This window comes from Ambystoma mexicanum, chromosome 9 (assembly GCF_040938575.1).
Source record: "Ambystoma mexicanum isolate Mex_15411 chromosome 9, UKY_AmexF1_1, whole genome shotgun sequence".
NCBI classification, from domain to species: Eukaryota; Metazoa; Chordata; class Amphibia; order Caudata; family Ambystomatidae; genus Ambystoma; species Ambystoma mexicanum.
In genome coordinates, this window is record NC_090931.1 from 1,515,691,396 (window position 1) to 1,515,718,657 (window position 27,262).

The 27,262-nt window shown below is 46.4% G+C and overlaps 1 protein-coding gene across 1 annotated transcript; it reads left to right on the plus strand.

The window, feature by feature from the left end:
• The first annotated feature begins 4,085 nt into the window (after nucleotides 1-4,085).
• LOC138489393 (zinc finger protein 22-like) lies at nucleotides 4,086-26,087 on the plus strand. The gene is made up of 2 exons (XM_069617115.1): nucleotides 4,086-4,196; nucleotides 21,015-26,087. The coding sequence occupies exons 1-2, from the start codon at nucleotides 4,192-4,194 to the stop codon at nucleotides 21,298-21,300; spliced, it is 291 nt and encodes a 96-aa protein (XP_069473216.1). The 5' UTR covers nucleotides 4,086-4,191; the 3' UTR covers nucleotides 21,301-26,087.
• The last annotated feature ends 1,175 nt before the right edge of the window (nucleotides 26,088-27,262 follow it).

Consider the following 27,262-nt stretch of genomic DNA (forward strand, 5'->3'; position numbering starts at 1 on the left):
CGTGAAGATTATCAAGAGTGAACCCCATTGAGGGATGCTAATGAAAAGGGGCGGAATCTAAAAGTCCCATGAGGAATTGTTGGTAAAGGCTGGCATGAGTGAACCCGGCAGAGGGAATATGACAACCAAAAGTCGGTGACAGTGAATCCGGCAGAGGGAAGATGACAACCAGGGGCAAAACCTGTAGAATTGTGACGATTTGTGAAAGCAAGAAGTATTGCAAGACAAGGGGAGATGAACTGTCCCCCTTGTCATTTGGGGTCCGAGCCTGGCCAAGGGAGAACCAGAGGTGGAAAGTCACCACCCAAAGTTCATTGAGAAAGGAACTGTTCTTAATTTGTTGAACACGACTGGCGAGGGGTCTGCGCCCAGAAGAGGGGGACCCAGGGGTGAAGTCATCACCCAAAGTATTCGTGGAACAGAACTTTTTGTTGGTTTGTTGAGAACATCTGGCCCTCAAAGGCTAGCGACTTTTAGTGAATAGAGATTTAATCATCGAAGAACCTGATATATGATACAGAACTGTTGGCTCGTGCTGGGAAGGCTCGAGCTGTATTGTGCTCCAAAGTCCCAATTTGTCCCGTGCTAAAAAGGTGGGGAAAGGTGACCTCAAGTCAATCACATCCTGACTTATTATTTGTGAACAATTTTACTTTAGTTAAACACCCTATCCTACACTCTTTATGTAATTAGTTGTAAGCCATTGGTGATAGATTTATTTTTTTAGTTTAGGCCTTTTTACTTTGACGACGACGCAACAAGACTGCCTTATTTTTCATTTGAGGGTTGACGCTTGCTCCCATCTTAGATTTAGGTTAGGTGTTTTTCCACCCTGCATTTACAGTTTAATAAACACCCTTGAACTGGTATCACTTGTCTTTCTTTACTGTTGTCACCATGACTTCTTTGCACCGTACACTCACTGGAATGAGGAACATGTTGAACGAACTATCAGGATTTGGTGTTGAGCATGATTTAGTCATCAACCTTGACAATACAAGTATAATGCTGATATCAGTCAAGAGGGTAAATGGAGTGATGATGGATACGCAATTGGGTGCTATCAATAATGCATTAACCTACCCCTATTTGGGCCTCAAATTATGTGCATCTTCAGGCTACAATTGTTTCATCGAGAATAAGACTAGAAGGGCCAAATGACGTGCTCATCAGATACGAACATTTGCCAGGGAATAGGCCGGCTTCTCATTTGCGGTAAGATTTAACCCAACTGAATAAAATCAAGGGGTTTTTTTTGCATAATCTGCTTGGTATCAGCCCTTCTATTCCTGTCGAATTCATACGACTATAGCTAGGTCTGACTTCCCTACAGGGAATGGCCCTTTGGGCAAGAGGCCTGCTCTACATAACATCTAGAACGAGCCCTGTATGTCGTCTACTGACACGTCTCAGAGAAAACTGTAGCCGGGAAGCAGTATTAAGGGAGAGTAATGATGTAGCATTGAATAACAAAATGTTTGCAAAGATAGACTGGAATCCAAATTTGAATATCAAGAAGCCAGACACCGCTCTGAAAGTGTCTTTTGAGAAAAGATTTAATAGCTGGGACTGGTATAGCAACTATTTCTACCTATCAAAGTTAAAAAGCTATGAGGCAGTGGCTACCATGGAACATCAGTGTAGGAATACCCTGCCATACTTGCTTAGGAAATGTGTCTCTGATGTTTTTTGTATGTATGTCTAGTTCATATATTGTATGCACGTGTATGCTCTTTTATATACATAAGTAACTATGAAATATGTTTCTTAATGTTATCTTTCAATGATGCTCTTGATGTTTTTTTTATTTGTTTATATGATTTATTTGGGTAAAATTCAATTTGAGCTAAAACACTAAGGATTATTATTACTAATACCTCCCTGTTAGAGCCCTTTGGTCATCTAGTTCCAGCTCTCTGCAGATAAGATTTTCTTGCAAGCAAAGTGGGGGGTAGATCTCTCTCTTCGGCATGTGCCTCCCACTTGGCGGGACCTCCTTAAGTTTTGGAAATCTCTCAAGAGCCTACTTTTCCTCTACCTCCTTCCCTTTCGCCCTCCCTTGCTAATTCCCCATCTGCCACTGCGACTGGCGGTCTGGTCCCTTATGAGTCTTATTAGGCCCTCTTTGACAGAGTCCCTACCAGCTCTCCTCAACCAGCATTGCCTTCTGGGCCCCTTCCCTGACTAGCCTGGTGAGCTGGGCATCTCTCTGGAGTCTGGTCCACCCCCAATGGCACTTACACTCCCTCAGCTCCCCTAAGCGCTTGCCTAACCCTTGGGACCCCCTGCATTGTATGCAGTTCCTCCCCCACTACTCCCCCTTTTTTACATGCACTTATATTACCTGCACTTGCACGATCCGAAAATTGCAAGGCCTAGTAGGACGTTTTTTTGTTATTATCTTCCCTGTACCCCCCCTCTCTTTTTTTCCCTTCTGGTGCCTGGAAACACCATTTGCTGTGTAGGCACCTTATAAATAAATACAATAGGTGCCTGTGACAGCAACCTTTACCGACCAATGAGCATCTGCAAAAGGTGCCTTTACCTGACCAATGGGCACATGCAAAATGGGCCTTTGCCGGTGCCAATGCAAGCCTGTGAAAGGGGCCTTTAACAGACCAATGAGCACCCATGAAATGGGCTTTTAACTGATCAATGAGCGCCTGTGAAAGGGGCCTTTACCTTTGACCAATGAGAACTTATGAAAGAAGTCTTTAACAGACCAATGAGCGCCTGTGAAAGAAGCATTTACCTGTGACCAAAGAACACTCTGAAGGGGGCCTTTAACTGCCCAATGAGCGCCTGTGAAAGAGGCGTTTCTATACCTGTGACCAATGAGCAGCGTGAAAGGAGTCTTTACCTGTGAACAATGAGCACCTGTGAAATGGGCCTTTATCTGATCAATGAGCGCCTGTGAACGGGGCCCTTAAGGGCCCAATGAACGCCTGTGAAAGGGGCCCTGAACGGGCCACTGATCACCTGTGAAAGGGGTGTTTATATGATCTTTGGCTGATGAGATCATATTAGATTCCCCTCAGCGTTTGCCACTGATTATGAGGCTCATAAATGGTGTCGGTGGGATGATGTGGTGTGGTCTAAAAGCACCTTAAATACAACTGACCATGCAGAGCTTCAGAACTCACACCTGTTGGGGGTCGCCTGCAATGTACATCCGGCAGGCGACCCCGGGGTGCTGCTTCCTCACAGCACTAAACAGGCCCAGCGCCTGTGGAAGTTTGGGGCCTGCCATGTTCATCCGGCAGGCCCCTCGGCGCTATGGGACACCAGCGCCATCAGGGTGGGGGCACAGCCTGCCAGGCTCCTGACCATGCGGACCTAGGCCACCGTCCTGGCAAAAGGGGTCCCATGGCAACAGGACCTGCAGGCCTGTGCCTCCACGGGTAGGCCTCCGGCCTACATCAGTAAAAGAGACACAGACTCAGCCAACCTCTCATGGAGTCTGCAGCCGTTCCCTCTCACGTGCCTGCAGGGGCTCCTTTTATTAGCTTGGGCCATGACACAGCCATGGCCCATCTTAAAGGGGCCATACACGTGAGGAAAACACATCCCCTTAAAGGGGCAACGCACACACAGGAGGGTCCCACCTAACAACACCCAAGGCGTGCCCTGGTGATTGGCGTGCCCTGGTGACTAGCGTCCCGAAGTCTGGTGATTCTGTCTCTAATTAGTGCTCTAGTTTTGATGATCTGCGACCTGGTGATCAGTATTTCGAGCTCTGTTGACCTGTCTCCTGTTCTGCGCAGCCTCAGTGAACTGCCCTTCAGCGCCTGGGTTCCTGTGAATGTGTCTCCTGTTCTGCGCAGCCTCCGTGTACTGCCGTTCAGTGTCCGGGTTCTTGTGATCGTGTCTCTAGTTCTGCGCAGCCTCAGTGAACTGCCGTCCAGCGTCCGGGTTTCTGTGATCGTGTCCCCAGTTCCGCGCAGCCTCAGTGCACTGCCTTTAAGCGCCTGGGTTCCTGTGAATGTGTCTCCTGTTCTGCGCAGCCTCAATGGACTGCCGTTCAGCGTCCGGGTTCCTGTGATTGTGTCCCCAGTTCCGCGCAGCCTCAGTGCACTGCCCTTTAGTGCATGGATCTTGCCGTCCTCGTGGCTATTGCTCAGAATCCTGTGAAAGATCACTGACAGGGATCTAACCCAGATCACTGCGGAGAAATGCCTGGGCAGCGTTCAAATGAGGTGAGTTGTCTTCCTGTCAGGCCCGGCTGAAAAAGTGCGGCGGCCTATTTCAATATGATGGTTGCCCCTCCCCTCCTTGCTTAGAGTGGAAATAGTCTGGGGGACCCCTGTGGTGCATACATTATAAACGACAACTACAGGGGTTAATTGCTGACCATTATCACGAGACAGCCAACCAGCAGGAGCCAAAATATGCAATGCTCCCTGCTATTATCAGCAAGTTGTCTTTTAACACAGGCCCTCCACATCAGCACCTTGTGAACAAAGAAGCATTTTTAGCTTTTCAGTGTGCATTTAGTGTTTCAGCTCTCTGCTGGCTGTCAGTCTTGTGATAATCGGCAGTTTAATAACCAATGTATTTCTTTGTATTACATGAGTGCTTCCGTACCCCGCGCCTTACAAACATCATTTGCTGAAGCCCTCCAGGCCATCTCTTCAAGTGACGGCCTGGAGGTCTTTAGCAAGGTGTCCAGTCATTTCGTCGAAAATAAAAGATCGAATGACCATTTGGTCGAATACCGATTGGTCGAAAAAAAAAGGTCGCATTTTTTAATTTATTTATTTATATATATATATTTTTCGTTCCGGTTGGTAAAAAAAATAATAATAAAGAATAAGGTGGGTTGCGGGGGAACCCCCCATTAAAAAAAAAAAAAAAAATCGACCATTTGGCATTCAACCAAATGGCATTCTATTATTTGGTTTTCGACCAAATGACTGGTAACCCTTTAGCACTTTAGCAAATGGAACTTGTAATGTGAGCGCCGCAAAGTGCACATTTTAAGGTCTAGAACAAAATATATAAAACTAATCTATTTCTTATTTTAAGACTGCTGACTGGCAACATTTGCTGGGGACCACTCTGAGATTCGAGGCCCCTTTCATTTGAAAGGCCCTGATGGCGCCCCTGCTTCCTGTGGACAGCAGCCATTGCTGCCCACTGGACTTGCGTCACAAGGCTCCCCTCCTGGCTTTTTAGCCAACACTACTTTGCATTCTGAATGCTGTAGTTTTGCGTTCTCAGTTGAATGTAGGTTTATAAAGGGTATAGTTCCCAGAATACAGTGTGCTGTTAGTTGATTGAACAGGACTGCCTGAAGCTGGCCACCTTACCGCACAGCTCCATTGGCCCTTATCTTTGTAGTTTGTATTTATTAAAGCGGAAGTGGAGTAAACACTGTACATAGGTAATAATTGATTAGAGAGGAGGCAATGATGGATGTGGTGGAGGGGGCAAGATACAGGGGCAATCTGGAGCGGGCATATCAGATTGATAGTGCACCATAAACACTATTCATGCTCTCGGCCAATCGAGGGTGAGGTTGGAGATTCCCAGGCAGGGTCAATGCCACTGCGGCAGACCGGTCACGCCTCCCACAGGGAGATCTCCTGGACTCCCAGCAAGTGCCTTTAATTCGGCGTGGAAAATGGCTTTGAGTGTGTTCTGGTCTCCACCCCTCAGCCACTGTGGGAGGCAGCACAGGGGGATGGGGGTTGGGCGTTAGGGCGTCATGCCATAACATGGCAGAAGGCCAAGGCCCCCACCCCTTCTCTCAGGACACAGAGGGTTTCCCAAAAGGTGACCTGGCGGGAGACAGAGCAGGCAGGAAGGGGAGGCGGCACACGAGGAAGGGTGTCTAGGGATTGGCGGGACGAAGGCCTCTCCAGAAGCTTACGCCCAGGTGGGTTTAAATAACGACTGGAGGCGTGGGTCAGCCTCTTTTTCCCTTTCTCCCTGCAAGCGGTGGGGCAGCTTTTAGCATGGGCATCCCACAGGCGGCCGACCCAGTGTTATGTAATATTTGGTATCCCATACCGGAAAGGTATCCCCTGGTCTTTGCCTTTTCACGTAGCCAAACATGCAAACCGACAGAAGCAGCTGCAAACCGAGCTGCATCCTTCATTAACCAGCTGTACGTGTGCAGGGTAATTGGCATGTTTAACAAGTTGACCGCTGTGTGCAAGTTTGACATTTTATCCAAATGAAATCAGGTCGATTTTGAAAGTTGTGCAATAAGCAGCTTTCAAAATCGTCTTCATTTTATTGGACGAATGTTCAAACTAGCAATCAGCTTTAAAATATATTAGTAAACGATGCACATTTTGCGTCCTTTCCCTGCACACTGACAAAAAAATGCTCATATCTGTGCATGCTCCTCACCTGTAATCCTTCATTTAGCAGCTGTCAGTGTGCAGGGAAAGGATGCAAAACTAGCCTTGTTTACCGATCCGTGAAAGCTGTGTGCAAGTTTCAACATTTTGCCCAATAGAATAAGGACGATTGTGAAAGTTGTGCAATAAAATAAGGACGGTTTCTGAAAGCTGCATGCAGGTGTGAGCATATTTTACAATAACATGAGCTTTTGAAAGCTGTGTACAGGTAATCCATGCAAAATTGTCAGAGTTTTTCTTTGTGGAAAAATAAGGGCGATTTTTAAAGCCAAACAAACTTACCTCATATTCCCTATGCACCCGGTCTCCCCCTCCCACTATGCCACAATGTTACTTGCTTGGAAAGGATGCGAGCACATTTTCAAATAAAATAACCATCTTGAAAGTTAGCTGTGTGCAAATATGGACATTCTTGGCAATAAATGAAGGACACGTTTGGAAGCTGGCAAACGATAAAACATTGTCAGAGAGCGTTTTCTGTGGTAAAATAAAGACTATTTTGAAAGCTAAACACATGTGGGAGAGGGAACGCCCACATGTGAGTCCCTTGCTCACTGCATCTCATTGATGAAGCCCAACAAGGCCTACATGTATCTGCTTGTCTTGCTGCGCAGCAGAGACGTGGCCGAGCAGTTCCGCCCACACTGCTAATAATGGCGCAAGGACTAAGACTCATTCCAATAAAGCCAATCCCCTTCTGAAATTGCACAGATGGATTTAAAAATCATGGTATGGAAGGATGGCCGGAGTAATGCCAGTGGTTATGATTCAGTAAAAGCCTTCCGGAATAATACAGGTCAGTTTGTACAAAGCCGAGACTGGAGTCGCTTAGCTATGCCCTGGCCAGAGGTCATTTAGCAGGCAAGTTGGTGCCCCATAGCCCCTTTGTAGCCACGTCCAGTGAGCTAGAGGCCTAAGCCCTGCGCCCCTCCCAGAGTGTCCACTGGAAATTGCCTAAAGCTAAGGTGATAGCAAATATTGCAGTTGTATATTAGCAATTGTATTTGGTATCCCCACAGAAGAGAAGAGAATACTCCAATAAGGAGACTATGCTGCAGACACGCACTCTAGTAGTCACCTCTCCAATATGAGGACAGTTCATGTTTACAGGGACGTCATTTAGGGGTCGCCAGCGGTCGCAACTGCGAACTCTGAGGTCTCCCTTGCTCCCCCTGTGGTCTCCATTGCTACCCCTAAAACGTTTTTTTAAATAAATGTTTTCATTTGTTTTATGCTAACTTATGGGCTGTGGCCAGTGCCAGGCGGCTCTTTGCTTCTGGAGTGGCTGACTTTCTTGATCAGGCCTCTAAAAAAACAAAAAAAAGGAACAGGGGTTCCACAAGTCTAACACTTTCAGCAGTGACCCTAAATAAGAAAGAATAGGAATACCAAATAATGTGTCTTTTTGGAATTCTATACAATAATTGCTAGATTCATTAAAGGATTATTTCAGGCACACTTCAGGAGTCACTGATTTAGTCTGTTCTTAAACGCCTCAACTCAGCCTTTCATCCTTCTGAGATCGATAAATGATTACCAACACAGATTGGGTGATATTGTATGTATATTTGTTCTATATAAAGCATTTAAGCGTAAGTGCTATATAATACTGCATCATTATCAATTGGCCATGGACGTCTCCTTGAATTCACAGTAATTTGGTAATATGGGCCTATACACACTGATCTTAAAGATACATACGGCAATCTATTCTTTTATTACATGTATATCACATTTAAAGTGATATTGTAACCATATTTTGCGTAGTGTACTTAGGAACAATGCCATGTGATGCCACTTCCTGATTTGTCAAGAGGTGAAAGGTCATGTTCCATCGCTTCCCGTGGTATCACTTCGGGGTGGGGTCAAATTACATCACGTCCTGTGATGTCATTAGAGGTCAAGGGTTGTGTGATGTCACTTCCGCTACCCCTTGGATTGATCTTTATCTACTCAGTGTGACAATGCACTGGTCACCTCTTCATCCAGGATATATTTATGAACTGGCCAAGTGCTAATGACTGATTTTTCAACAGTCCGCTACACATGCGCTTTTGCCCTGATGGCATTGGCCACAATTCCATGGGTTGGGTACATGAGAGATTTTGAATATGTACCTGTTGAGTGCATTGAAGCTTTTTACTATGTATATTCACAATAGGAATCTCATTGTACCTCGTGTATGTCTATTCACTGTTCCACAATGGACTCACTAATGTAAATATGTGTGTTCTTTTGCCAATATGTTTTATCTCACAACATCTGTTTATGAATAATTATTCAGGAGAAAAAAATCCTCAAAAAAGTGAAAATAAATAGCGGCTACTAATTGAACCGCTCACTGAAGACAACACATGTGTAATGGTTTATATATGTGTGTTAGTCAAGTGCAACCAGTCCTGTTGTTACTTTTCTGCTCTTTGACCTGGCCACTTCCAGACTTGGACGGGGCACATTCATTGTTGAGGTTAACCTAGTCATAGCCATTCTTCGTTGCAAATAATCCATACTGGCATCAAGAGTATGACCTAATTGTACAAATGGGAAGACCAACCCCCATTGTTTTCTAACTTCCGCTACCCCAGGCATTTTGGTGAAATGACGTCCATGAATATTTACCCTCAAAATCAAAGATATCAAATATTGCAGCACAGAATCCGTGATAATAGTTGGTATATGATATGATGTGGCATTTATAACACCGCTGAACACAAGTGTTTCTAGGCGTGACAATACAAGGAGGGGGAAACAAGGGAGGACAATATAATGACCTTATTAGACCTTGTGTCATGCAAACCGCACAAGTGTGGGGAAGAGGGAAGGGGAGAAGTGCCAGGGGGGAGGGGAAAGGGGTAGTGCAGTTAACTCACAAATGCAGCCAGCGGATGGCTCATAAGTGCAGAGAGAAGGGACTGTAGGGTTGCAGATACAGACCCTTAAATGCTGGGGAGCCCGGAGGTAGTGTGAGGGCAACTGGACATGCAGGAGCCTGGGCCGCGTTCGAGGGGGACCAGTGCGCGGAGCGGTCAGGTGCATCATCAGGGGAGAGGAAGAGAGAAAGCTGAAGCGAAAAGGAAGGTCTTGAGTTGCTTGCGCAACCGCAAGTGATTCTGCTAAGGTTTGAGAGAGGCAGGGAGGCTGTTCCAGAGAGAGGCCTCAGCCGAGGATATAGAACTGCCCCCAACTCTCTGCTTGGAGAAGCGTCTGATCCTCAGAGAGTTGGCAGTGGAAGAGCGGAGAGCTCGAGAAGGAAGATGTTTTGGAAGAGAAAGTTGGAGGTAGAGCGGTCCCAGGCCCCAGAAAGCCTTGTGGACGATGCAGAGGATCTGCAAGTTGATCCTTGCAGCTACAGGGAGCCAGTGAAGAGATTTCAGAGCTGGAGAGATACAATCTCTGGGCTTGAGGCCAAGGACAAGTCTTGCAGTCCTTTTTCAGATAAGTTGCAAAGGTCGAAGAGTAGAGCAGGAAGATTTAGAAAGAGACTGTTGCAATAGTCCAGCCTAGAGAGCACCAGAGTTCTGGAGACAGTGAGCTTCTGGGGGGAAGTGAGAAAATGAAGAATATCTCTGAGGAGGTGCAGCTGATAGTTTGACTTCTTAGAGACGTCAGAGATGTGAGGAGAGAAGGAGAGGGTGGAATCGAAGATGACACCAATGTTCTTAGTCTCACAGGTAGGAGCAGGAAGAGGGCCCAGAGTGCATGGCCAGAGAGAGGAAAGGAGGGAGCAGATGTCCCAATGAGGAGGATCTCAGTCTTACTGGCATCAAGGCAGAGATCATTGGCGGCACACCATTTCTTAATTGCGGCCAGTCTGGTATGCGAGAAGAAGCAGAGGTGGCTGAGCGGAGCCCGAAAGAGAGCGGAGTGTCATCTGCATAACATTGAAAATTGGAGTAGAAAGTAGCGATGCGGTGGGCATGAGGTGCCAGGTAGTGGTTGAAGAGCCAGGGAGAGAGGGTAGACCAGAAGGAAACAACGGTAATGGCGGATCCTCCACCTAGTCCAGAGCTTCCAGGCACCGGCTCTCATGACACTGTGTCGGGAGAGGACTAGAGACTCCAGGGCTGGGGAAGGTCCAGTCAAGGTTGGAAAGTCTTGTGCCCCCTTTGTGTTGGGTGCAAGCAGAAGCTGTGAGGTGCGGAAGTGCTCCTGTCACCGCAGACCTCGGGGAGATCAAGTGGCACTCTCCCCGCCCTCTGTGAGAAAGGAGCAGAGACCATGGAGGTGGGAAAAGCCAAGCAAGGAAGAAAGCAAAGCCAACGGGATCTGCCGCCTGAAGCCGGTGAGTGCACAAGGGGAATACTCATAACGGGGTGCTCCGAAAACTTGCGATAAGTCTTTCCTGAACAACGAACATCACAGAAACTGTTAGAAACACCTTTGAAGACTGAGGGCCTCATCACGAGTTTGGCGGTAACCCTTTAATCCGGCGGTAGCGCTGTTACCGCCGGATTTAAGGGTCCGCCATATCATGGCCATGGCGGGATTTCTCCCTAGCTCTGAGCTGGGGGGAAATCCACTGGAAATTCACGCTAATACCGCCGGCGGGAAATCCGCCGGCGGTATGAGTGCCAAATTTCCCCATTGAGCCCAATGGGGAATGGGGCATTCCTGAATGGGCTCAATGTGGAATGGGGATTTCCAAATCCGCCAAACCCGTGATCCGGCGCTAATAGTGCCGGTGGGTTTGGCGGTAGGGCAGATAGCGCCAGCGCTATTAGTGCCGGCGTTAGCTCCCAACTCGTGATGAGGCCCTAGTGTTTGCGAACCTGAATGAGCGGAAAGCATTATAGAACATGTGAGTTTTGAATATCAAATGAACTTAAAGCCTTACTGAATTTCATATAGGATGAAACCAAGTAACGAAACTAATGCTGCACTGAAATAAAGCAAATGATGAGCATATGCTGAGTGGAATGAAAGCAACGTTGTGCAGGTGGCACATATCCCAGATTGAATTAACTGAAATACAAGTATTGGCAAAGCAAGTGAAATCCCAAGAAGGGTGTGAGAAGAGCATTGATACAAGCCAAGTGGTAAAAGCACTGCAGGTTAGAAGGAGACCTGTATTGGCAAGAGGCAGTGAGGTACCAAGCGCATAACTAAGTGAATGGTGGCCAAGTCATCCATAAGCAGGTGTTGGAAGAAAATAAACCTGAGGCAAGAGTTACTCTTCAATGTTATAGGAAAGTAGTGAACCAAGGTTGATAAAGCAGATGAGAAGGGGTATTGTTTGCGTGACCTGTGAGGGGTGGACCGTGTGGTCTGTTAACTGTGCCTAGACCAAGAGGACCCTTGCGTGAGAGTGATATTGATGAATCACAACCAAGAAGGGAGCATCAGTTGCGTGACTTGTGATGGATGGACCATGTGGTCTGTCAACTGTGCTCAGTCCGAGTGCACTACACAGAAAAGTAACTGAAAGGAGAAGACAAGAGTGTTGAAGTCAAAAGCAGTAACTCTACATGTATACTGTGTATACACCTCTGTGCACAAATACCTATGTACATAACTGCCTATAACTCTATATAACCCCTGTACAAACGTGTGTGGCTATCTTTGTCCTATTGTCAATGCACATTGCAACTCCTTTGGAATGTGTTTATGGAACTTGTAAGCTTAAAGTATTCTTGTACAGGCGCCCAGATAGCCTCGGGTCTGGCGCCCACTATAAATAAATAAATAAAGAAACAAACAAACAAGTCAATGAAAATGATAACAAAGATGAATTGGAGAACTAGGGAGAAGTAACCCTGGTAAGGAGTTTGAGAATGGTCCCAACCCTTGGTGAACTGCTGTGTTGTGAACTTTGGGATTTTCTGGAACTTGGGGAAGGGAATCCTGAGACTTTGTGGGACTGTCTTGAAGTTGGGGAAGTGGAAATGGAAGAAACTCGGAACTTTATTTGGAACTATTTATTGTATTATTGCCATCCATACACTTTGTTTAGTTGTGAGGGCAAGTATAGTTTTTGGGACACCGACAGAATTTTTAGTTGAACTTTCTGACTCAGAGTTTCCTTAGTTTTGTTAGGTAGGGACATCCCACCTTAGCATTGGGCAAGTTAGGCCTTCAACCGTCCTGACATTTAAGTTAATAAAGACCTTTTGTTTGAATTTTGAATCTGCTGTCTGTGTCTTCACAGTACATAATTATAAATCAACAAAGAAGGACCAATTAGTCCCCTTTCAAAAGAATGTGCGCTGTCATATGAAACGCATGTATATTTATTTAACACATTTTCCATTGGACAACAATTCAACCATACATAAAATAAATAAACAAAAAGCATACATACAAATACAGAAAAGAGCTTGTTTTAGTGCCAAATATGCTCAGGGCGGAGGCACCATCAAACACTGGCACTGATCCACTCAGTCATCAAGGACCTGGTTGGCCAACTAGTGTTCTAATAGTCACATATATTATACAGAACCTTTGGAATTTATACATTTGAGACCAGGTTGTAGATCTCCAATACAGGTGTATCAATTTAGAATATTTACAGTAGTAAAACATGTTCCTAAAGCATAATGACTCCCTAGGTGTTTTGCTGGACCAAAGAGCTGAAACTAAATACAGAGTGAACAAGGAGCCAATGGTTCACACGAATGTAGGTGACGAAATATAATAAATCACCTTCTTCTGGGCCTCGCCAGAATCCTGGCATGCCACTGTTAATCCAGTACGAAGATGACTTGTTATAATGGTCTGGAAATCCCCAGCCCTGAGCAGGACAAAGAAGCCGGGAAGTCCTGTGCCCAGTAACGAAAGAGTCAAGGTAATTGACAGAGGCCTGTTTAATTAATAATCCACATAAAACAGGGACAGCAATAAACATCCAGGGTGTTCGTGCTCTCGTTCTCCTCTGGCTCGTCAAAAGCTTAAGAATAACACATACATCACTGATGACGTCACATTACACTTTTGGTTACAAATAAGTTCTGGGAAGGTGGGATTGGTTAAGGGAATCATCTATGCATACAATGTGTTAGTTACTTCATTGGCCTCTAGTTATCTACTGGCCACACCTTGGACCACCTCTAAATTGGCTTCAGGTGGAAAAACATCCTCAAAACAACAGACTATTGGCTACTGCAACACTTGCAAGATGGCATTATTTGAGAATGGGGATTGATTGGCATTGGCTTCTCCAACCTTGACCATTTGGCAGGTAATCAGCACATGAGCAGCACTGGCAGGAGGGGGAGCAGCATCTAGGGGCTGCTCTTCCCAATTAGGATACTTGATCGGTCACCTGCACAGGGTGTGCACGACCTGCCCCTCTTGAATGGAGCACACCGGAAGGCCCGCAAACCTATTGCGTGAAAGGTAAGCCCATCGGGGCTCAACCTATCGCGGAAGTGCCTTCCACCCGAAAGACAAATACATTTTTTATTAACAAATTCTAATGTGTGAAAAAGTGCTTCTTCATACAGCACGACCATATGAATCTGCATCCTCATTGTATTCACTGTGGCTGAGCGTGCCACGATGCACAAACACGGCTGTGCCTACGCTTTACATTCTCAACTGCAGCCTTTTAAAAAATGGCTGCACAACCCACATGATTCCTGAGCCCTGCCTGACTTCCTGACTTAGTGTTGGTGGCTACTGCAATTGGCCACTTCAGCTGGTAAAAGGATCCAATTCGGAGCCGGCAGGCGAATGCCGGCCTCCCACCTAACGCCTACAGACAAGGCCCTGTTTACCCCTGTTTGCACCGGTGCGTGCTGGTGAGGCAGTCCATATATCCAAGGTAGGTGTGTGACTATCTACCACCCTTAAGCCCCCTGCTTCACACAGTCTGTATGTATACCATCCAAACCTAACCATCCCACAGCATTTACGGCTTGATCATGCTTTAAAGTTGGGGGACCTGTTTTTCATCTTCCCTGTCCATAACATTACAACTGGCCACCAAGCACCACTTCCTCACAGTGCCTGCCTTGTTCAACACGGGCCATACATAAACTTGCCTACGCAGCGCTGCACCATACGCTACTCTCCCAAATGCTGTGGAACTACATCTGACATGAAAATTGATCCTAACGTATTTCACTATGGGCTTGCATCATTATCGCCAGCCACTACCGCACATATGATTTGATGTTATATCTAATCGATTATTGCTTATTGACTGTACATTGATCAAACCTGTTTAGCTCTGCGCATGATTCGTTGTTTTATCTAATTGACTATTGCCCATTGATTATACAATGCACAAGCTTGCTTTGCCTTGCGCATATACCACTGCAGCCTGCCACCTTTGCAAATAACTGTTTGCCTTTCATAGCACTTCAGCTCTGCCCCTGACTACACATTGCGCTTACACCTGCTGGGCCACACGCCTGAGTCGTCGCTGTTAGTCGGCCTCTCTTAACTGTTTTCTTGCTTCAGCTAATCTGCTCTGTACCCTGTATACGTTGTTAGCAGTTTATATGCCGCTCATTGGCGCCTGTACTACCGCAGTTAGCCTCACCTTTGCTACACCACTGTATGCCATAACTAGTATCTGTGCACTGCTTCCCGATCTCACGCTGCACATACCCTCGCCTTCAGCTCATGATTCCATTGCTGCCGTTAGCCCTACCCTTGTTACCTGCTCTCGTGCGATAGTGGACTTGTACAACACTATGGGCCTCATCACAAGTTTGGCGGTAGCCCTTAAATCCGGCGGTAGTGCTGTTACCGCCGGATTTAATGGTCCCCCAAATCATGGCTTTGGCTGATTTCCCCCCAGCTCTGAGCTGGGGGGAAATCTGCTGAGATTTTGCCGATTTTCGGCACATTTACCGCCGGCGGGAAATCTGCTGGTTGTAAAAGCAGGAAATGTCCCCATTGAGCCCAATGGGGAATGGGGAATTCCCGAATGGGCTCAATGGGAAATGGGCAATACCCGTTCCGCCATAGTGCCGGTGGGTTTGGCGGTAGGGCTAATAACACCAGCGCTTTTAGCGCCGGTGTTACCGCCCAACTCATGATGAGTCCCAATGTATCCGACATAAGCACATTGGTAGCAGCCCTTGCATTGTTCACTTCATTTGGCAGCCACACCCCAATTATTGTCCTGCAAAATTGAAGACATGACCGCTCATATAGTGCTACCTATGTTTTCCTCACTAATACTACTAGCCACCCACTGCATGAATATATTGCCATACCCTATGCCCATAATGGATGCGCCTTGCTCCGCAGGTGCATTTATCCAATTAGGTAAGGGTTTGCCCGTCTTCAATGTCTTCGCCACTACCCTGACCCTGCCCCATGCCATTCCTCAACAAGATCGCACCCTTCCCTGGCCTTTCACCAATCAACAACCTATGCCTCACTAAGGAGATTGCTAATCCTGACTCGCAATCATACGTCCCCCCTTCCTCTTCACTGCCACTAGATGGACCTACAAGACACGACCTCATTCGCGTGAGGACCTCGCAAAGCCATCTGTGCACCGACATAGCCTTACCACCGTATGCTCAAACCGCATCTGCCCCCTGGCCGCCACAACCCATCACTGGCCACTTGAGAAGAACCAGACTATCATCTTACCTACCTCAACCTTGTCTGTTTAAACTTCAAACGCCTTGCCATTTGAACATTGTTATACCATTACCACCTGACACTCACACCACATCTGACCCCTGGCCATCACATCCTGTCACTGGCCACCTGAGAAGACCTAGACTATCATCGTGCCTACTCCAATCTCAACGGAATAAATACCAAACGCCAGGCCTTAACCAAATATCAGACTAATAACGCCACCTTTTATCTTAACATTTCCCAATCCACCTCACACACAACCCACAAGCCCAAACACTTTGACACCACCCCTGCTAACCCAACCACTATCAATACAGTCTCCCTAAAATGTGCCCTCACGAATGCTAGATCCATTGCGGCTGACGCCTTGGACATTGCAGACACCATCAAAACGAATGACCTAGATTTCCTAGCAGTAACAGAAACCTGGCTCCATGCAGCCTCCGGTCCCCTCCTTTCACTTGCCATCCCTGAAGGTTATATCATCTACAGAAAAGATAGATTGACCACCAGAGGAGGAGTAGCCTTAGTAGCTAAAGAAGCCCTGAACATAAGAATAGCCCCAGATTTACCATTCACTTCCGGTGAACTAATTTCCTTAAAAATCGCTCTCTCACCCACTTGCACTCACTCACTCCACATCATCTATAGGCCCCCAGGCGCCATCTCTACCTTCAAAGATGACATTTCAACACTCCTGGCATTTAACATGGAACCACATTCCAAAGTGATTATCGTGGGAGATTTTAACCTAGGCCTGAATGACCCACTCGGCACTCATGCCAGCCTTTAGGCTAGCACTATAGAAGACCAAGGATTTACCCAAAGAATTACTGCACCTACCCATGTGTCTTGATATTGGGAAAATCTTCCTTGGGACCAGCCCTTAGAGCAAAAATTACCCAATTCAGCCCAAAATACAGGTTCTATTGTGCCGAGCAGTGAACTCATGCTAGTGACAAATGACACCTTCAAAAAGTTTTAGTATTTATTCTAAACAGTGAATTTCAGAAACATTTTGGGATTCAAGTTAGAGAAGATTACAAAGCACAAAACTTAGAGAAATGCAAAATATAGAGAAACATAGAACATAAAGAAACACAGTCTTACGCCCCTTCAATCAGCACTGGGAGACCCTGGTCCTCATAAGCTAGCTGTTGCAAGCCCCGCTCAGAGGACAGCGCTGCAGGGTGCCGACAGAGCAACAGGTTCCGGACACTTGATCTTGCTCGAACCAAGTCCACAGATCGATCTCCCACCTGAGTCATGTGGGCATGCATTTTTATAATCTTGTGCTGTCAGTCCATGATGCACAGTTCTAGAAGCTTCCCTGTGCAAAATATAGGCTTGCTCATGGAAAAACCCAACTCTGTGAATTTCCACCGTGCTCCTTTCCTGTGCCCCTCCTCCCTGCTTGGAGCCCATCTGCGCGAAAGCTCAGGAATGTCTTATCAGTGCCTTCCCAGAGAAAAGAGGATTAGTTTACATAGCCATGCAGGGCTACAGTTAGAAAGTCGAGATGAATTAAGCCTATGTGAGCAAGCTCTAAAAGGCATGCACTCATAGCTTAGTGTTCATAACGCTTAAGATTGGCTATCTAAGTGCTATATAGGTGCCATAATGTTCCAAACACTCCAATAATGTCTATTAGCTACAGAGCTGGGGCCTTCACCCTGCCTGTCTATCTACAATGCATAATGTGACCTACCACCCCTACTAGACCTGCATATTCCTTGTAGCTCACTACTGCGTAATGGAAGTGCTACAAAAGACTACTGTCAGCATTTTTGGCACATATTTTGAATAAACTATTGGCTTTCAGCGGCTAATGCTGTCATCTAAAGCCCTGATTGGCAAATTTGCAATTTTGTGTATCACTACACCATGATAAAGGGCGCACCATAGACTGGATAGCAGATGCTAACTGTACCACTAACATCCAAACTAATACCCCTACACCTTGGTCGGATCACAATACCATCATATTCGCCACCACCACGACCATCACCAAGAACCTGAAATAGCCTCCTCCAACACTCATGACCTCCTTCAGAAACTCTAAAAATATCAACCGAGATAGTGTATTACCTTTACTTACATCTATTCTCGATCCCTCACACCTGGACAATGACCCTGCAATCCTGCTTACTCCTTACAATGAAATCATGATCGAAGCCATCGAAAAAATTGCTCCATTAAAATGTAAAAAAGTTAAACCTTCAGCACATGTCAATCCATGGTTCACCCAGGAACTTAAAGCTCTCTGTGCAAATAAAATCCAATTCCAAACTCTAGCTAACAATTATAGGAATTAAATCCTCAAATCCAAAGGCGAAGTCTACAACCTAAGAATTCCCAATACCAGAGAGTTATTCACTATCCTCCGTGAATTGGAGTCACCAGCACCTACCCCAGACCATACTGACACAAATGAACCTGGTGTTTGAATATTCAGAACGCTCTAGCAGAAAAAATCTCACTATTACAAAGAAAAATAGAACAAAAAAAATCCAAACTTAACCTAACCCCATCAACTCTACACTCCTCAACAGACAGCCTTAAGGTGTCCAAATTCACATTTTCTCCACTCACAATCCCAGATACTATCAACATCATCAAAAGTCTAAAACCTTCCAGATGCAAAGGCGACATATGCCCTGCAACTTTGGTAAAAGATTGTGCGGTCGAACTGGCACCCTTTGTCACAAGCCTTATTAACAATTCATTTGCTACTAACACAGTCCCAAATGATCTAAAACAGCTTGGGTCTTATCCCTGCTTAAAAAACCCACCTTAGATCCTAACATTCCGAACAATTTTCGTCCCATCACCACAGTTCCCTTTTTACTCAAAATACTTGATCGTGCAGCTTATCTGCAGATCCAAAAACACTTGCAAGACAACCATCTTCTAGGTTTAAGACAATCCGGCTTCAGACCAGGCCATGGTACTGAAACAGCCTTACTCGATCTGAAAATGCAAATGGACCAATATAAAGACAAAGGAGAACTCTGCATCCTTCTGCTGTTAGATTTATCAGCAGCATTTGATCTGGTCAACACCTCGAAACGGCAACCCAATTCTCCCCAGATTCCATCAAATGGGTCAAATCATTTCTATCCAATAGGACTATGAGGGTCTTTTCTGACACATCAGCAGCCTGCCCTGTTCCGGTGACCTCCGGTGTACCACAATGTTTGTGTGTCTCACCCACACTTTACAAAGCTCCTGTTCGACAAACTTGATAAAATGGGTATCTCGTATACTAACTATGCGGATGATACGCAAATACTGATACCGATCACAGGATGTTATGAAACCTACTCTAAAAATCTAAACCAAATATATCTTGCAATCCAAGCATGGAGGGCCCTTAACGTATGCATCAATGATGATAAAACTGTGCTTATCCTCATCAGAAACAAAACAAAACTCGGCAACCTCCCTCCACTGTACAATTCCTTCATCATTGATGGCAACACCATCCCGGTTGCTAACGAAAAAATAAAAACCATAGCGGTCTATATTGATTTGTCTCTCACACTAAATAAACAGGTTAATGCTGTTGTTTCCTCAACAGCAACACGGCTAAATTAATGAGAGCTAGCTGCCCTTTTCTCTCTACAGAAAACACTATCACCCGGGCTAGGGCCTTGATACTTTCCAGGATTGATTATTGTAACTCCCTCTATGCTGGAACCAGCACTAGAAAGATCAAAAAATTACAAACAGTACAAAACAACGCAAGAGGAGCTGCCTTAAATATCCTAAGCAATAATCACATCTCTACCACCAGAAAGAACATCCATTGGCTTCCTGTCTCCGATAGAATCAAATTTAAAATCCTGACGATGACGCACAAATGCATTGCGAACAAGGCTCCTAAATATCTTAGCAACCACATGTGCAAAGTCAATTCTAACAGACCTACCCACACTGTGTACTCCAACATGCTCATCACCCCTGTGTATAGAAGACAGAAAACAAGAGGCTCTAGTTCCCAGCAATAGCTCCCAAACTGTGCATCCACCTCGCTCATCAACTGAAAAACAACACTGCCTTTTGGTCATTCAGAAAAAACCTAAAAACTCTTCTCTTCAGGTCTGACCTCCTGCAATAGTCCACTAGCTCGGTAATTTAGGGTATGTCTGGAGGAGGAAATGTAACAATATATAAATATGTAAATATATGTGTGTTTTTAGCCTGAAATTGATGTAAATATACTCTTCATTTTTTAACTTATACCGAATATATCAAGATTTGCAAGCATGTAACCATATCCTTAAGCAGTACTCAGCGCCTAGTTGTCTATGGGCTTTGTGCGCTTTACAAATGAATAAATAAATAAATCTCTGATTCTCTAGGCTACAAGCAAGGACTTTTAGCTTTGAACTTGGCTTTTTCTGGTGTCTTTGTTCTGACAACTTGAGGGGAGTGAAAGCCAATTTTAGTTCAGGGGTGAGGAGACCAAGTTTTGAATTATTCTGCTCAGCTTTTACTAGGACTTTAACCCCTATTAATATGGGTGTCCTTACTCTTCCTGTCCACTGGAGACTTCTTTGAGCTTTGTTTCTTCCAATATTAAACCCTAACATTATGATTGGGTCAGTCATGGCGCATATTTCATCTCCGGGGTCCTAAGGGTATCATAAACGCGAGCTCCACTTACATTGTCTATCAGCTTTCCCTCAGGACCTCTAGATGGAATATAGTCCCATAGTCAAAAACTACTCATTAGTCCCATAGTCAAAAGCTACTCATTGATAATTCTATTTTTCCCTAATTAATTTCCTGTTTTAGAAAAATACTGCATCAAACAGTGAAAGTGCTCTTCATGCCCACGTATCAACTGTTCATTTATGGGGGGCAAATAAATTAGATTTTTACTCAATATTGAACATGTAGGGCCGTGTAGGATTCACCCAACAAGTACCTTTTTTCCATATCTCTCTGCTGATTGATGAAGGCTCACAAGCGTGGGTACTCACAGGATCACCCAGTGTGTTTGTGAGCAGGGTGTACAACGAGGATTACCAGCTCTGTGATAGATTTTTAGACTGTACGATGACATAAAATAAAGTGTACCTCTGCTTCTTCCAACAGAGAACAAGCAGCCATCAGAGGTGCAGGGGAGAAGTCCTACAAGTGCAGGGAATGTGATGAGCACTTTAATCACACATCAAAGCTGAGAAGGCATCAGAGATCCCACACATGGGAAAGACCTTTCAAGTGCTCAGAGTGTGAGAAAACCTTCACTCGAAGCTCACATCTGCTGCAGCATCAGATTATCCATACTGGGGAGCGACCATACCAGTGTACGGAGTGTGAGAAAAGCTTCACTAACAGCTCGTATCTGCAGCAGCATCAGAGGATCCATACTGGGGAGTGACCATACCAGTGTACAGATTGTGATAAAATCTTCACCAACAGCTCATATCTGCAGCAGCATCAGAGGATCCATACCCTGGAGCGACCATACCAGTGTACGGAGTGTGAGAAAAGCTTCACTCAGAGGATCCATACTGGAGAGCGACCGTACCAGTGTACGGAGTGTGAGAAAAGCTTCACTAACAGCTCGTATCTGCAGCAGCATCAGTGGATCCATACTGGGGAGTGACCATACCAGTGTACAGATTGTGATAAAATCTTCACTAACAGCTCATATCTGCAGCAGCATCAGAGGATCCATACCCTGGAGCGACCATACCAGTGTACGGAGTGTGAGAAAAGCTTCACTCAGAGCTCAAATCTGGTCAAGCATCAAAGGATCCATACTGGGGTGCGACCATATAAGTGTACAGAGTGTGATAAAAGCTTCACTCTGAGCTCACATCTGCACCTGCATCAGAAGATCCATACTGAGGGGCGACCATACCAGTGTACGGAGTGTGAGAAAAGCTTCACTCAGAGTTCACAACTTTATAACCATCAAAAGCGCCATACTAGAGACTGACCGTATTGGTGTAGAGAGCGAGAGAAGTTCATTCATATAGTTAAAAGCCATGTATATGTTTGACAAGGACTTCCATGACAACGGTGCATTATTTATTATAAATAAATTCAAGAGATATTTTGCAAAGAGAAATGTGTATATTCCTAACAGTTCAACAACTGCTCCATCTGAAGTCTGTGGAATTCCCTTCCAACCACTGGTACATTTCCTGATGAGAATCTGATCTTTTGGGAATCGCGGAAGTCCTGATTAAGCAGCCCTGCTGCACTCTCCTGTGGTCCAAGCACTCAGCGACGGGATACCTTGTTGGTGAATGTGGCATATTATAAATGTTATATAGAAACAGTTCATAAATTAAGCGCCCACAGCAAACATCTACTTATAACCTACATGGCTCATGCACTAATTTCAGTATGATAGCACAGCATGTTGGCCAACAGCTGCAAAAATTCAGTGGTCGTATACCGCGCCCTCGCCAAAGCCCGAGGACAAGGGCAATGCAGTCTGCGGCAGTCCACCACCTTGACAGCATCCGGTACGGCCACTTTCCTGTTCTGTTGGTCCCGCTCAGTGTGCTTAAAAATACAAAAACTGTTGACCGCTGGGCTAAACCCGTGGACAAGCGTAATTCAGGCTGTCTACAAAGGACCCTGTCCTGCTGCTTTGCTGTACTGTTGGCCCCACCCACCCTACTCCAAAATACACTGTATATCGAGCCTGTGGTGAAGCCCGGGGACAAGGGTAAGGCCGTCCACCACCTCCACTGAACCCTATAATTCTGCTTTGCTTTTCTGTTGGCCCAGTCCACACTGCTCCAAGAGATGCTGGATATCAAGCCATCAGTGAAGCCCAAGGGCGAGCCAGTCCGCTGCACTCTAAAGGTCTACGAGCCTGTGAGGCTGTATGTTTGCTATACAGCCCCTGCTACGCTGCCTTACCTCCTTTGATGCCAGCTTTTTGGACAATTAACAGCAAAGTACTCGGAAGTCAATTTATTTTTTAAAGCTATTTTTCTTGCCGTCTTGACCCAGCTACAGATTTATGGTGTGATCTGAGACCTGCTCCATCAATCACAACTGACTTATAACTTGTAATACATCTGTGAATTTGCAGTACAATCACTTTATCATGTCTTTCCCATCTCTACTTGAGTGGGACTGGCCGATGGTGTGCATTTGTTTTTATTAAGGAGAGCCACCAGGGAGCGCCAAGATGTTCTAAAGCATCTCTGTCGGTCTCCTCCTAAGGGTGTGAAAATAAGGGATTTGAGCCCCCCCAAACACCCAGGAGCGACAACCTGACCCTACTGGGACATTCTAAAACCCAGGGGCATCGGTTGAGCAAAAAAAATCTGGCCCTCTGACGAGCCCTGCATCCCGAGATCCACCACAGAGGTGAGGTCTGAGAGAGAGTGAACCTCGCCTCACGCCCGGCGGCTCCTCAGCAACCAGGTGAATGCTGCGACACAGAAGCAACTGGAGGCCAGCAACTGGAGGCCAAGTTGGTCCTGGTGTCTCCATGGATTCACCAGCGTTCGATCTGGCGGCCTCCTCCCATCCCCTCGTTATCGATCAACGCACCCCTTTTCCGAACACAAGTCGGTGGGACCCCCAGCCTATCCAGATAAGCATATGGGACATCTTCGCTCTCCTCAGGCCCCAGTACGGGTGTGTGGCACTGCTGTGGGGAGGGGAGGGACCTGAGCCCAAGATCAGAGGGTGTCCAGGTAGCCAGTGCAGTTACGGTTACAGCCAGGAGGTCAGCACAGGAGAGGTGGAGAGAAAGCAGAAGCAAAACGAACGGTTTTGAGGTGCTTCCGGAACCAGAGATGGTTCTCCTCAAGTTTAAGGGTGGCAGGGAGGCTGTTCCAGAGGGAGGTACCAGCCGACGAAAGAGATCTACCACCAACTCACTGCTTGGAGAAGCGACTGACCCTGAGGGAGTCGGAGGCGGATGAGTGAAGAGCTCGAGAAGGAAGATATTTAGGAAGAAAGAGTTGAAGGTATTGCGGCCCGTAGAAGGCCTTGTGAACGATGCAGAGGGTTTTGAACTTAATCCTCGCAGCAACTGAGAGTCAGTGCAGAGATTTCAGTCCTGGAGAGATACGATCCCTGGGCTTGGGGCCAAGGACAAGTCTCGCATTCCTGTTCTGGATAAGTTGCAGAGGGCGGAGAGTAGAAGCAGGGAGCAGGAAGAGAACCAAGAGAGTCTGGCCAGAGAGCTACAGGAAAGGAGGGAACGGGTGTGCCGATGAGGAGAATCTCAGTCTTACTGGCATTAAGGTAGAGGTCGTTGGTGGCACACCACTCCTGGTTAGCAGACAGACAGTCAGAAATGAGGAAAGGCCGAGGGTAGCCTGAAAATGGGCTGGGTGTTATCCGCGTAGCACTGAAAGTTGGGGCAGAGAGCAGCGATATGGTGGGCAAGGAGTGCCAGGTATTGGTTGAAAAGGCAGGGAGAAAGGTTAGACCCCTGGGGGACACCACAGGTAGAGAAAAAGATAGCAGAGAGGAAGGACCCAAGTTGGACCTGAGAGGGTCGATCAGAGAGGAAAGACGTCAGCCACGCCAGAGCCTGACCAGTGATACCCAGGTTATCATGGAGACGGTTGAGCAGTATGGCATGGTTGACAGTGTCAAAGGCAGAAGAGAGATCAGAAGGATGAGGACGCAAGGGGTGTTAGAGTCAAGGTTGAAGAGCAGGTCTTTACGAATGTTCAGGAGAGCAGTTTCCGTTCTTCTGGCAGCTCTGAAGCCAGACTGATGGTCATGAAGACAACCAACAGATTCAGTGTTGAGATTAAGCTGGGAGATGACCAGTTTCTCCAGGAGCTTGCTCAGGAAGGGAGTGATGGAGATTGGGCGATAGTTAGCCGGGCAGGAGGGATCCAAAGAGGGTTTCTTAAGAAGGGGGTGCACAAGGGAGTGCACAAGGGAGTGCTTCAGGGGGGATGGGCAGACTCCAGTGGCAAAGGAGTGATTGCAGAAATCAGCCAAGGCAGGATCCAGGGAGTCAATGTGGTCCTTGATAGTTTTGGAGGAACAGGGGTGAACCTGTTTTGATGAGACTTTCATAGATTGGACTTGGCTAGAAACCTCATCTGCGGAGAACAGGGGAAAGGCAGAGAAGGAGGGGGAGAGGTGGCCGCAGAGGGGCTGGAGGAAGAGCAGGGAGTAGGGGAAGGAGGGAATAGGAGGAGAGTGTGGACCTGATGCCCAGTCAATGAGCAAGGGCATGCCAGCCCTCCTAGAGGAAATCTGTGGTTTCAGGGCAGACATAGGCAAAAGACTGGATTCCCTTGACAAAAAGGTGGACTCTGTTGATGACCGTGTCCAGGCCCTGGAAGGAAACCAGACCTCAGTCGACCTCCTAGAGACCCAAATTGACATGCACCTATCTGAACTTGAAAGAAGGGAGGAGAAGTGCACCCTAATGCTAGATGACTTGGAAAACAGGGAGCGCCGGTGCAACCTGAGGTTCCTGGGAGTTCCGGAAAGTGAAGGTGAAAGGCAGTCAGATATTGTCAAGGTCGTCAATGCTGTGATTAGCAACCTGTTAGATGAGAGTAACACCAATGAGCCGACCATCGACAGGGTGCATAGATCAGGAGTCTCCACCAGGGGCCCTAGATCGATCCTAGTGAAATTTCATTACTAATCCGAGAAGAGCAAGATCCTGGACCTGGCACGGAAGAAGGGCTCGATCGCTTGGGAAGATGCCATGGTTACGATCTACCAAGACCTTTCGGCGCTCACCTTGGCACGCCGGCGACTATGTAGCCTCCTGATGAAATGGCTTCAGCCTAAAGGGGTGAGATACAGGTGGGGCCACCCATTCTCCCTCTCCTTTGAATATGATGGATACAAATACAGCCTGGCCACTGAGGATGACAGTGACCCACAAACTCCTGGGGGAGCCCACCCTAGGGGCAACCAGGAAGGCACGGGAAAAGAAACACTGGCGCCCCAAAAATCAGGGCAGATTTACTGAAAGATGCTGATTTTGTGGCAATAGGGAATTCAGGAGGGTGGCTCAAGCCTCCCCCAGGCCTGCCAATGAATGATCACTTTTATGCCACATATTGCAACAGAAATATGAGGAATGAGGTATGGCTCTTGCCTCCGAGTGTCTGAGGCTCACTCAGATCCCTTGATCCGGGACAGGCCTGGTAACAATGGCGTATACCATACCTGGTAATTGCTACAGCCGGGTGGGGAAGAGGTGCTGACGTATGACATTTTATTATGAGCTTTGGGTGAGGGGGGGGGGCTCAAAGAACTGAGGTTTAATTTGCTTTTCCGCGTGATGGAGGTAGGCGCTGGTGGCCTGGCCCGATGGCATCTTCTATGTCGCAGGCAGACCAGGTGCTCGGGGGGCGGGGGTTAGAGGGTTCTGTTGTTGGGGGTTTGATTCTTATTAGTTGTGGGTTTCTATTTGTTGACAATACCGAGTGGGGACTTAGTTCTTTCAGGGATTATTTTTCTGGAGAGGGATCTTATCACACTGACTCAGGAAGGGGACATGGGGCACATGAGCACCCTGAGAGGGAGTTTGAGAACAATGTGTCCCCCTCATGGCTTATGCAAATCAATCACTGACACTGGGTTCGCTGAATGCCCGGGGACTGAATTCCCCACATAAAAGATCCTTAGTGGTGAGAGAATTCAATAGGCTGAGACTCCACTTTTTATTTCTTCAAGAAACTCACTGGGGAAGGGGTAGAGAAATGTCTCTCAGGGCTAAGTCCATACAGGGAGTCTTCCACGCACCGTGCCAGGCCAAGAAAAAGGGAGTAGCAATAGTAGTGTCTCCAATTTTTGAGAAAATGGTCATGAAAGATTTAACCAACGTACAATTTAAAGCTCCAAGGAGGCACAACTTAAACCGAGGAGAACTTTCACGAATCAAGAATTTGTTCACAGATAACACTATCACGATTTGACCGGCTGACAAAGGTGGAGCAATAGTGATACAAAACACCGAAGAATACCATAAAGAATGTTTTCGACAATTATCTGATACACAGACGTACGTGCGACTCACACAAGATCCAACTATGGAGATTAAGAAGGAATTGGAAATAATATTGGATAATGCATTGGAAAATGATTGGGTCACTGAAAAAACTAGATCATATCTATTCCCATTGCATCCCAAAATGCCACACTTATACATCTTACCGAAAATACACAAAAGATTGGATAATCCCCCAGGAAGACTGATAGTGGTGGCTACTGAAAGTATCCTGCAACCACTTGGAACTTATATCGATTATTTTTTGCAACCAATTATTCAAGCTACTCCCACATATGTTAAAGATACGACTAATTTCTTGCAAATACTAGATCAGATAGAATTGAAAGAACAAGACATTCTGTTCACTATTGATGTAGTGAGC